General features: G+C 60.6%; 1 protein-coding gene across 1 annotated transcript; it reads right to left on the bottom strand.

The window, feature by feature from the left end:
* Positions 1-5,324: 5,324 nt before the first annotated feature.
* Positions 5,325-11,986, bottom strand: GBX1 (gastrulation brain homeobox 1; the record flags this gene model as incomplete). Its single annotated transcript, XM_082015402.1, has 2 exons — positions 11,322-11,986; positions 5,325-5,845 (listed from the first exon to the last, which is right to left on the bottom strand). The coding sequence occupies exons 1-2, from the start codon at positions 11,779-11,781 to the stop codon at positions 5,325-5,327; spliced, it is 981 nt and encodes a 326-aa protein (XP_081871528.1). The 5' UTR covers positions 11,782-11,986.
* Between the last annotated feature and the right edge of the window lie 213 nt (positions 11,987-12,199).

A 12,199-nucleotide genomic window follows, 5' to 3' on the forward strand; every position in this document is an offset into this window, starting at 1 on the left:
CTCCCAACCCCCAGCACCAGCATGCCCTTGATAACTTCTTTCAGCTCTCGGGTCATGTTCCTTTGACACTGTAGATGCACCCACCAGGAGTTCACACTCTGAAGCTGAGGCCATCATGACCAGATGGGCTACTGAATCCCCTCTGCACCCTGAACTCTTGTGTGCCACTGGGCAGCAGGCTGTAAAGGAACTGGAGGTGTGTGCGGGGGAGCTCATGACCCTCCCCATGTGCCAGGCCGGTGGGAAGGGAGATTGTTCCTCTCCTGCCCATGTGCAGCCAGAGCCAATTTCTCCCCACCAGGGTATGGGTTCCTTCCATTGCAGGATTCCTGCAGTGATGACACCCACATTGCACAGTGCAATTTCCCTCAAAGGGTATGCTCCCTCGAGCACTGACCCCCACACAGGGCTGTGCACCCTTGCTTCAGCGCAGACACATGCGGTGCCTGCCATGTCCCCAGACCTTGGCCAGGCACTCCTGACCAAGGCCAGGAGTATGGCGAGCTGCTCCCTAAAAGCAACCCACAGCAGCAGGGATTCCCCCACAGGGCAGCACAGCACAGTTCAGCGTTCTGCTGCCCTGCCCCAAGTCTGCTCATACCGGGATCAGGGGGCCCATCACAGCCACCACCGCACACCAGCTTTGGAAAAAAAAAGCCCCGTGTGACCTCCTGGGGAACTGCTCTGTGAGCCGCTAGCAGATCCAAGTAAGTTCTGGAGAGGCTGACGAGCACCAGCACCATGTTGTGGCCCATCAAATCTGCATACAAGCCCATTGTTAGAAAATGCTATGAACCAGCTTTGTTGCACTGAAAACTTTTTCCCCCGAGATGGGACCACTGAGTGAATAAACACCCTGCGGGATGCAATCACTACTCTTTTCCTAGTTCTTTAAGAACCATTGTTCAAGTAAATGAGTGGGCAGGTCTGGGTAGAGAGAATTCCTTTGTAAATGATGAAACTGTCTTCATGAGGGCAAAATAAGTCTTGTTTGTATGTATATATGTATAAACACATATGTATAAACATGTGTAAATAAATGCATGTCCATGTATATACACATATCTCTATGTGTCTACATCTGTATCTACCTTTTACTCTGTGTGTGTGCGCACACGTGCACAAGTGTGTGCATTTGGGTGTCCACATAAGTTCCTCCCCACTCCCCCAGTTCCTACTCCAGGACACAAGACCACAGACAGAAAGTGGTACACGGGAAATTCCAACTAGATAAAAGGAAAAAACTTACTAGGAAGTTGGTCAGACACTGGAACAAGGGCCCGAAGAGCTGTGATCAGCATTCGTGGAGATACCTGATGTCAGCTGGACAAGTTCCTCAGCATCCTGATCTAACAGGACCACCTTTGAGCAGGTGTTGGACCAGAGACCTCCCAAGGTCCCTTCCCATTCCCATGGCTCAGTCATGCCAGGGCCTGTCTTTACTGGCCAGTTTTTCATTGCTGCTCTCATCCCATCCACCCCAGTCTAACTGATGCAGCACCTATGGCTCCAACTTGTGGGGCATGCTGCACCCTCTGCCCCAGCAGCTCTTCTGTTTGAGAAGGTGCTGTAGCCACCTTGTGCAGTGCGGGCAGTGCCATTCACTGCATTCACTGGTGTGTTGCAGCGCTTTGCTTTGTGCTGTACGGGAGGCATCAGACTCATTGCAAAGCACAGGGTTCACAGGGCAGCTCTGTTCTGCACAGCGCAAGGAGCACACTGCTATTCTGCATCTCTCTCCAACATCTCTGGTGACAGCAGTGAGTCTGTCACCTCCACCAGCATCAGACTGAGCTGCACCTCTCTGCAGCACTTGCAGTTATATTAACGTGACTGTTTGTACAGTTGCATTCTGTACTGGCTCTGGGACTGATCTAACTCAGCAACAAAAAAAGCCAAAAAACAAGTAACTTCTAAGAAGCCGAAAGCCCCAGTTCTCCAACCCACTCTACAGGCAGTCAATGCACAAGCGTGCAGCCAGAGTGAGGTTTGCACACACAGTTCAGGCTGACAATGGCATGCACAGCGCGGGGAGGGGGAATGATGGATTAAGAACATAGTGCTGGCACTGAGGCAGGACATACCAAACCGCAGTGTCAGCTAGAAACACCAAGTGAGAATAAGGGGGTTCTTGGGCCCTAAAATAAAATTTAACTCCTTTCAGTGTCACTGTCCCAATCCCGGAGCTGTGGACATTTTGCAGAGTGCTGTGCTTAATCTTGTACTGCTGTGCCGTGCTAGGCTGCAGCAGCACAGGCCCCTCATGTGGACACATTTATAGTGACAGAGCTCTGCTTACTGCTGCACAATTGCTTTATGCAGCCTCCCTTCCCCACTCCCTTCCCAGCTGGCCCAGATGTGCGTGCACCAGTTCACCTGCAGTAGCTATTGCAATTGCTGCAGATGGCACCTTAGCTGCTGCCGTGGCCAGGTAGTGTAGGTAAGCTATCATTGTCTGCCTCAGACCAACCCAGGCCCAAACGGGGGGATGCAGGAACACCTGAGCTGTAATTCTCAGGTGCAGGCAGCTCTACCACTGTATGCTGAGGGGAACTGCCAGATCCCCTGAGGGCAGGGCGGCTGGGGTCAGCTGCCAGCGGACATTTACCTCCCCTGATCCAGAGTGAATGCCAGCAGATGTTGCTACTTGAGCAGGCCAAGCCTGTGCTGGGGATGCTGTGAGCAACGCCAGGCCAGGCAGTTCCTGAGGATGCTTTCTCCTTTCCAGGTCGGTGGTGCAGAGGATAGAGGCAGAAGCTGTCCTGCCGTGGCTGCAGGAAGCCAGCTGTGCTCTGCTGTCCTGCAGGTGCTCAGAAATCCAGGTCATGAAAGGATCCTGCAGAACTATCTTGGGACCTGCAACAAACATCTCTGTGGAAAGAAGCACACACCTGGGACATCCAGGAGCACAGCTCCTAACCGTTAATCTGCTCTGAGCTGTGGCGGTCCCCACACAGGCCAGCTGGAGCCAGCAGCTACAGGGCAGCGAGCCACCCACCAGTGCTCTGAGGCTACTGGGCTCTGCAGGAGGACTCAGCTGTGCAGGCTTGAGCACAGGGTCCACGCCCTAGATTAAGAAAACGCACCCACCAAAGAGGGAAGGGCGGTGGGGAGAGAGCAGCATGGAGATGGGCCAGCCCTTGCTGTGGCATCAGTGAGGGCACCCAGTGAAGTCAGCTCTGGTTGTCAGGGATCTTGCCCACTCTTATGAGCTGCTGTGTCTCCCAGGGAAGGGTGCCAATGGCTAACTGGACCCTGTGTGGCCCGAACTCCGTATCAAACCTAAGAGCAACTAGTATCCCAGCAGCACCATGTCCCACACCCTTGAAGAGAGCCTTCTCCCTGCCCAGGAACCTCTGGTGGGTTTGCAGTGGGTGTTGCTGCTACAGCATAGATACATGAACTCCCTTGGCCCATGGTCTGGGCTGGCTAATGTTCATCAAACGAGCAACAGAGGCTTTCATGACTGGACACCTAATTAGCAGTGGAATCACATGGTCCCCTGCAGTGTTGACTCAGGACTGTGCATCCAGCTGTGCCTCGTGCAAAACTGGACCTTTATCAGGTTCTGGGGTTGGGCTCAGTCATCTGAGATACCCTCTGATTTCAGAAGCAGCACATCACGTGACAGCTCTCAAGAGCAGACTGTTCCAGTCTGGCTGGCCTAGATGTGAGAGCCCCTGCTCAGGAAGTCTGAAACCCCTCCCCTGCATCAGGGCCGTGAGACCCAGCAGTTGCTCCAGGCTGGGGCAAGGAGACACAGTGTTGGCGCCATCAGTGCCTGGTCTGCCCCTGGCCCTGCTCACTGCTGCAGAGCCACAGCAGCACGGCCAGAGAAGCAGCAGCTGGTACTGGTGAGACAGGCTGAGGTTTACAAGGAAGGGCAAGACTCTCACCTTCCCCTCAGCCCAGCCATGGGACAGGCAGCCCTCACAGCCAGCACTGCCCCAGGATTCAGTGGCAATAAGGTGCCTGAGCTGCAGGAATATTTCTCCATTCATTCCCCATGGTCTGGGCTGTGCTTCTCGGGGCTGAGGGAGGGAGGAAGGGAGGAAGGGAGGCTCAGGAGGAAGAAAGGCTTCAAGGCAGGACTCCTCTAGCAGGCAGTTCAGCCCTGAAGGGCTGGAGGGCATTGCATCGCTGTGCTTCAGATATGTTGGTGGCATAATGGGGCTGAACAATGTGTCGAGTTGGCACAGGGCACCGGGGCAGCCCTGCGGACAGCAAGAAGGCATCCTGCTTGCATCGGGCAGGGGCCAAGGGGCACAGACTTCTCCTCACCCCACAGCCAGCAAAGGCCACGTCCTGGCACGAGACCCATGGGACGGGCAGGCCTTTGCCTTCAGGGAGGGTGGCAATCTGCCATCGTGCAGAGCCGACCTCGGGGTAGGGTCGCTCCAGCCCCAGGGCACCAGGGATGGACGACTATCCCGGGGCAGGGCAGGGGACGCAGCCGTGTCGGGAGTCCGGGGACAGCCCACACGTCCCTCACATCCTGGGGGAGGGCTGCTGGCCTCGGGGGCAGGCTGTGGCGGCAGGGGCTGCGGGGAGCGAGGACGGACGGCCCCGGTCCCGACCACCGGTCCCGGCCCCGGCACCAGACCCACTCCCGGCCCCGGCCTGCGCACCTCCCCGCCGGCGAGGAGCCGGACCCGGGGATGATCCCGGGCGCTTCCCAGCCCCTCCCCTTCTCTGCCCCCTCCCGTGTCTCAGTACCGGCACCGGAACGGGTCCGATGGAGCCCGCAAGGCCACCCCTGCTCCCCGCACAGCCGCCGGGTCCGCGGCACCGGCACCGGCCGAGGGGCGCACGAGCCCCGGAGCCTCCCGCCGTCCACGGCCGCACGCTCTCCCCAGCCGCCCTTCCGCGTCGGCGCCACCGCCCGCTGTCCCTGCCCCTGCCCCGTCTCTGCCCCGCCCCGCCCCTGCCCTTGTCCCTGTCTCTGTTCCTGCCGGGCCGGGGGCCGCGGGGCGCTGCTGGCCGCGACTGCCGGTCCCTGCAGCGCGGCCGGGCGGGCAGCACCTCGGAAGAACGTCGCTTCGCTCCATAGAAAATAATTTATTGAAATCACAGCTATACATGGGCGGGCGCCCGCGGGCAGCGCGGCCCCGGCCCGGCGCGGCTGGCGGCCGGGGCCCGCGGGGGCCAGGCGGCCCGCGGTCCCAGTGGCACGGACAGAGGGACACGCTGCCGTATGTACAGAGTTTACACGGAATAAATAAGGGACATGTACAGAGGAGTGCGAGCGGCCGGCCGGGCCGCGCCCGGCCCTCCCCCGCTGCCGGCGGCCCGCCCGCCCCAGGGTCCGAGAGCCGCGATGGCGCTCAGGGCCGGGCACCCTGCTCGATCTGCTGGTGCTGGCTGCGCACGGCGAAGCGGTTGACGTGCACCGGGATGGGCACCACGATCTTGGGGTTGCGGACGGGCTCGCCCGAGCGGTTGCTCACGTTGCCCGCCTTGATGCGTTTCCACTTGGCGCGGCGGTTCTGGAACCAGATCTTCACCTGCACCTCGCTCAGCTTCAGGGCGTGCGCGATCTGCGAGCGCTCCGTCAGGCTCAGGTACTTCTTGCAGTGGAACTCCTTCTCCAGCTCCAACAGCTGCTCGCTGGTGAAGGCCGTGCGCCGCCGGCGGCTCTTGCCGGCCCCGGAGCCCGGCGGGGCCTGCTCGGCCGCGGGGCCGCCCTTGCCCTTGCTCTTGGCGCCCAGCGCAGCCGCGGCCGCCCCGTCCAGGAAGGGCTCCTCCTCGCTGTCGCCCGCCGAGCTCTCCTCCTCCCGCTCGCTGCACGGCGTCGCCGCCGACTTCACCTCCAGCTTCTCCTCGTCCGAGCTGTACGACTTCCCGTCTGCGGGGCACACAGCGTCAGCGCCCGCCGGCGCGGCCCGCCGCCCCCCGCCCCGCCCGCCGCTCCCCCGCGCCCGCCGAGCCCCCGGAGCCGCGGCCTCGGCGCCCCGCGCCGCAGGGCCCCCGCCCCCCGCGCCCACCTCCCCCCGGGGCGGCGGGGCGCTCGGCCGCAGCTCCTCCCGCAGCCCCGCGGCCGCGCGCAGGAGAAGCGGCTTCCCCGGCGCCAGCCCCGCGCACTCGGCCCCGCTGCGGGCAGCGCCGGCTGCTGCTGTCCTAGAGCCCGGCGCACTCTGCCCCGCGCCGCCCGCAGCCTGGCCAGCTCTGCGGGGCAGCACCCACAAACCCGGCGCAACCGTAGGCACCCTGGGGTACGAGCCACCACAGCATCCCACCATCCCCATCCCACAACTCAGCAGCATCCCTGCCTCATTCCAGCAGAGCACACTGCAACCCTTGTAGGGCTTGTCCGGACCTCTGCATCAAGAAAGTCAGTCTTTTCCCGCAGCTCAGCCCTCCCTCTGTCCCATCCCACTGCATCAGACCATCAATGCTGTTCACCCACAAGAGGAGCTGAAGGACTGCCCTGGAAGCAGCAACCTGAGCTGGTTCCAGCCCAGCAAACCTCTCTGCAGGGCTGTACAGGACATGGAGTGTCCCGCTGCCAGCTCTCCCTCCCTAAGCCCAGGATGCACAACAGCAGAGTTGTGCAGCCAGGGAACAAGGTGCTGATGCTCAAGGCTTAGCTCCCCCCATCAGTCTGTGTAGAGGGGCAGGCTAAAGGCTGCCAGCATCACTCAAGAGAGAGGACCTCATCCCAGGCCACCCAGACTGGAGGCAGCACTTGGAGCACCACCTCTGTTAAGTTGCCTGCAAGGCTATTGATAGGGTATAGGGGCATGAATTTTCTTCTTGCCAGCTTCCTGTCTCCCAAACTGCTGCCTGAATGATTAAACAGCCATGGAGCAAGGGAGGACATGAGTGCGAGACAGTGGGGAGGAAAGGGGCCTGGGAGCCAGTTGCTTCCTTGGTAGAAGGGCTCAAACAAAGGCCTCACAGATTATCAAGCAAGAAGATGCTCCTGGCGATAGCCAGGGTGCATAGAGGGAAAAGACCCACAGCTGTGCACAAGCAGATGAAGAAGCTTTTCTGTCATGCTGAGACTAGAAGAGACCATCAAACTCTCCAAGTCTGACTAAACGGCAAGAATTGCTGCTGGAAGGATCTGGTTCTGAAGCACTGCCACTCTCAATATAATCCTACATGCAGAAGGAGAAGCAGCAGCTCTCCAAGCTTCTAAGCAGTGTCCAGTTACTGGCATGTGCACTGTGGGCCACTGGATCTCCAGAGAGCTCACCTCACCTTAGTGGGAAAGGCAGAACAGCCCTCAGATGCCTGAACGGTTGCAAAAACACAAGCAGCAACTGCAAGAAACTGCTTGAGCCCAGGAGGCATTCTTGGGAGTCTGGTTGCTGTGGAACTCCCACATCCCTGGCCAGTCCTGCAGCAAGTGTGTGGCTTCCTGAGAGTGGGTGGCTTTGGAGATCTGGAGTCATCTCCCTGCTTCTCCTGATTCATGTAGCAGGAGAGAAACATCTTCACCTCTATTCTGCTGCAGAAGAACAGACAGTAAACTCTTTCTTCTTGAGGGGCAGAATCTCCCATATGCATAGCGGGTAAAGACCCAGAAGATGTGTGCTTGTGCGGCTGAGGATTAGCAGCAGATGGCATGCAGTACTTGGGCAGCCGATGCACAGCCTCATGCAAGCACTTTGCTGAAGAAAAGGAGAGCTTTCATTTCTGTGTACCATCTCTGTCCATTGGAGCATACAGCCTGACAAGATAAGAGAGCTCATACGAGGGTGTCAGTGTCTTCACCAAGAGTACTCATAAGTCCTGCCCAATGGTGGAGGATGGCGTCCCAGCAGCCACACTCTCAAAGTGCTGATCTGGCAGTTTGCTCTTGTAGACCCAGACTGTGCCCCAAGGGACTGGAAGGAGGCTGAGCTACCAACTGCAACATGGCACTTTGTAAAACAGGTACTACCTCTGGATACACTTTTCTTAACCAGACCCCAGATTTTAAACGGTCTCTACCAGACTAACATGTCTCACATTTGTGGCTGGGTTTGCAGTAAGGAACTCAGTACTATATAATGATAGAGTCTAAACCAGAGGTTTTCACAAAGAAAGTCAGATATTGGTCTGTTAGTCACCTAGTATGTCCCTATTAAGGAAGTACTGGAGGCAGGGGAACCCACCCATTTGGTGGGAGGGTATACTGAGATTTCCAAAGGCCTTTCAACAGAAAGTGAAACTGTCATGAAGCAAAACATTGTGGCTCTGAAAAATCAACAAGAAGGCAGTAGAGAAAGAATAGGATTGACCCATTGCTTTGTTCTTCACAAAGTCCCAGCTGTTCATGGATCTTATTACAGATGTGGTAAGCATGGTGAGGAGAGCTGGGTGTCACAGGTGACAAAGTTATTCAAGCAGGATCAGGGGAACCCGGATCAAGAATGGGTGTTGTGACAGCCAGAAGACCCCTCTTATGTTCATAGGGAACGACATGAAACTTCACTCTGTCCCTGACCGAATGTGCAGTTACTGCATCAACCCAAGAGAGGGTCTCTGACCACCACCTGGTCTCAGTGGAGACCTCTGCAGCTCACGAACAAACGTGCTCTCAGGAGAGGTGTGGAGAGCTGGGGGTGTTGAGTACCTTTATCCTGGAGGTCATACTCTTTGTTGCAGCGGTAGTAACAAACCAGACTCCAAGCTTTGCTGCTGGTTACCACTAGTTTCCCTACATGCCTCTCCCCTCTCAAGAAGTGTGACAACAGCTGGAAGCAAGTTTGAAACACATTAGACGCAGAGAGAGGCCCTCAAATAGAGCATTGACTTCTTTGGCTGATCCAGCAAGCAACTGATCTTGTCTCCATAGACACCTGCACAATGGAGATCCTAATGGAGCCCCGGGACAGAAATAGTCACTTCAGGGTATAATTCACTTGATGTCAGCAAAACAGATGAAAGGAGGCATTTCTTCTTCACATGGTTCTTCTACACATAAGAGATCTGTGGAACACCTTGCCCCAGGATGTTGCTGATGCCAAGTTTATCGCTCCTTTCTGGTGGAGTCCAGGGGAGACTAGATAGGGTCACAGAAGAGGAATTGGTCAAAGGTTACTAAACATACAGAAACAACACCCGGCTTAGAAAGCCCCAGGTGGTTGGATGCTAGGGAAGTGTCATTTTAGAAGCTATTGCACAGATTGTGCTCTCTTACTCTTCCCTGGACAATTGCATTTGGCCAGGGCCACAGATAGGATGCTAGCGCAAACTGTATTACAGATAGGTTTTGATGCCTCCTTTTGACATGAATCATCTTTCTTTTCCTTAATTATGGAAAAAGTGCACAGCAACCACCTTGACTTTCATCTAAGATGGATGGTAAAATGAACCCTATTGTCCATCTGGTACAGTCAGGAGAAACATTAGGTAAAGGAGAAGGGGAGCACATTTGGCCTGACAAGTCCTCTTGGACCTGGGCAGAGCAGCCCACAGAGTCAGGTCCACATAGGCACGTTTGTGCAGAAGGACAAGCATCCTTCGTGGCTCCAGAGCAAGCACAATGCTAAGAGACAGCTAATAGGCAGCAGCAGTGATAGCAAGACACATTTCCTTCCATCATATGAGCCAGTCACAACAGGCCAAGTCTTAGAGATACAGTTTCTCACCATCAGAAATGGCCACTCTCTGGGACAGTTCATCTGCGTCCCTTGGGAGGAAAGAATATGCTGGGCTTAGCTACGGACGAGCCATGGAGGGTGATCAAGCACAATGCAATTCACTTCCTCATAGACTGGGAAAACGTGGTCATACAGACTGCTGGTTTTGGCCAGGGCAGTTCTGTCCCCGAGGAGACTTTCACAACAAAACTGAGATTGCGCTTGGCTTTTGACTCAGCACAGAGGGCTGGAAGCACCAAAGCCCCAATAACCCACAAAAGGAGTGGGGAGGCAAAATGTCCCTGTTGTCCTGCTGAGGGATGAGGTTCAAGGGGTACCCGAGTGAAGGAAACAGTCTTCTGAGGGAAGAACAAGGCAGGGCAAGGAAAAGACCCAGGCTTACCCAGGAGAGGCTAAAGGGAGGATGGAGAACAAACAGCCAAGCACTGCGAGAAACAGCAGACTCTCAGCACGCATCCATGCCAGGAAGCCTGTGAGACAAAGGTGGATCTCATGGGTGACGAGGGGAGACAGCTCTCAGGACAGGCCATGTCAGAGAAAGCCAGCAGCTGGTTTGTCTCAGACTCGCCACAGAAGGGATGCCTCAAGCCCCGTGCTGCCGGAGCCGAGGTGGAAGAGAGCAAGAGCTGGAGCCGGCTGAGAAATACAGAGCAACAAGTCACCGGGGCTGATGCCTGCGCACTCAGGGGAGCGGCCGCGGCTCACAAAGGCGAGGGCCCCCCGGCCCCGCCACAGCAGCGGCAGCCGCCCCCGGCCAGCACCGAGGGGGGTCCCGGGAGTGGAGCCGCCGCCTGCCTGCGCCGTCGGGCAAAGCCGGTGCCGAGGCCGCGGGCACAGCAGCGCGGGGCGGCGGACCGAGACGAAGAGGAGCGGGGCGGCCCCCTGGGCACGGGAGCTGCCCCCCGCGGCGCGGGCTCGGAGAGCCGGTCGCCGCAGCACGACGGCGCCGAAAGGGCGGCGGAGCCTGGCACGGGGCGGGCTGCGGGAGAGCGAGGGGGTCGCGAGCCCCGCGGCCCGCCCGGGACGCGGCGTCGTGCCGCGGACAAGGCGCAGCCCCGCGCGGCAGCTGCACCGACCGGGACCGGGACGGGCGGGGAGGGATGCGCGCAGCCCGGCGTCCCGGGACGGCGCGGCTCCTGCTGCCCTCCGCCTCGCTCGCCCCGGGCCGGCTGCCAGGACCTCGGAGAGCTCCGCGCCGCCGGGCCGGCCTCGGCTGCCGGGCCCGCGCCGCTCCGGTCCCGCCGGGCGGTCCGTGCCCCGCCGGGGCGGCCGCCCCCACCGGCGGTCTCCCGCCCCGCGGCCCGGGCGCGGCCCGGGCGGAGTTTGCCTCCCACCCGCGAAAGTTGCGGGCGCTGCGGAGCCGGCCCGGAACGGAAGGGAAGCGGCCCGGTCTTCCCGGCTAGGCCCGACAGGACAGAGCCGGAGCGCAGCCGCGGGCAGGTCCCGCTGCCACAGCCCATCGCGGCCCCGCGGTGCTGCCCGCCGCGCCCCGGTCCCCAGCGTCCCCAGCTCCGCGGCTCCTGTCCTGGCGAGGTCGGGGGCCCGCGGTGCCGCCCCCCCACAGCCGCCGCTGCGGCGGCGGGGGGGGAAGCCCGGACAGGGGCCGAGCGGGCAGCGCTGCCCGCCGCGGGGCCGCTCGCGGCTACGGGAGTCCCGGGCGAGGCGGGCCGGCGGTCGCCGCAGACGAGCTGCTCTCCTCCAGGCGGGGCTGGCCCGCGCCGCTCTTACCTGCCAGGCCGGGGAAGGTGTCCGGGAAGTGCAGCGGCGGCTCGGGCGGACCCTTGTCGCGCCCCGGGGGCAGCTCATCCGCCTCCAGGCCCTCGGCGCCCCGCCGGCAGCCGGCGTCGGGGTTGGTGCGCGGCGGGGGCAGCTCTTGCGGCGGGTAGAAGCCGTCGGGGGGCTCGGAGAAGCTGGGCAGGGCCGTGGTGAGCGCCACCATGGAGGGCACGGCCTGGCCCAGGCTGGCGCAGAAGGTGTTGGTGAGGCGGCCGGCGAAGGAGGCCAGCGGCGCCAGCGGCGGCAGCCCCGACTGCAGGGGCGCGTGGGACAGCGCCTGCGGCAGCACCAGCGGCCGGTACGGCATGAACATGGGGTACCCGGTGTAGAGCAGGTGCCCGGAGCGCGGCGGCGGCGTCCCGATGAGGGAGTCGATGGAGAAGGCGGTCCCCTGGCCGCTGGGTCTCTGCATGGCGAGCGGGCGCCGCCGGCTCAGCCGGCACCAACTTTCCGGCGAGCTCGGGCCGCCGCCAACTCGCCGCGCCGCCGCCGCCGCCGGGCCCCGCCGCTACCGCGGCCCCGGCCCGCGCCCGCCGCCTCCCGTGGGCTCCGGCGCCCGGCGAGAGCTGCCGCCCGCCCGCCCGCTCGCTGTCTCGGCGCGGCGGAGTGGAGGCGCACTCGGAGCCGCCCGCCCGCCCCGCCGCGGGGGGGCCGGGCCGGGCCGCGGAGGGGAGGGGAGGGGAGGGGAGGCGGGCGGGGGTGTCGCCCTCTGCTCTCATCCATCTTCCGCACATCACGGTCGAGTTCCTCCTTCAGCGCCCGCTCCGGCGGGGCAAGGCTCCCCGCTCCCCCCGGCGCGGCCGGCCCCTGGGAAGGCGCCTCCCCCTCCC

The sequence above is a fragment of the Phaethon aethereus genome (genome assembly GCF_964289735.1).
Source record: "Phaethon aethereus genome assembly, chromosome: 2".
In the NCBI taxonomy this organism is placed as follows: domain Eukaryota; kingdom Metazoa; phylum Chordata; class Aves; order Phaethontiformes; family Phaethontidae; genus Phaethon; species Phaethon aethereus.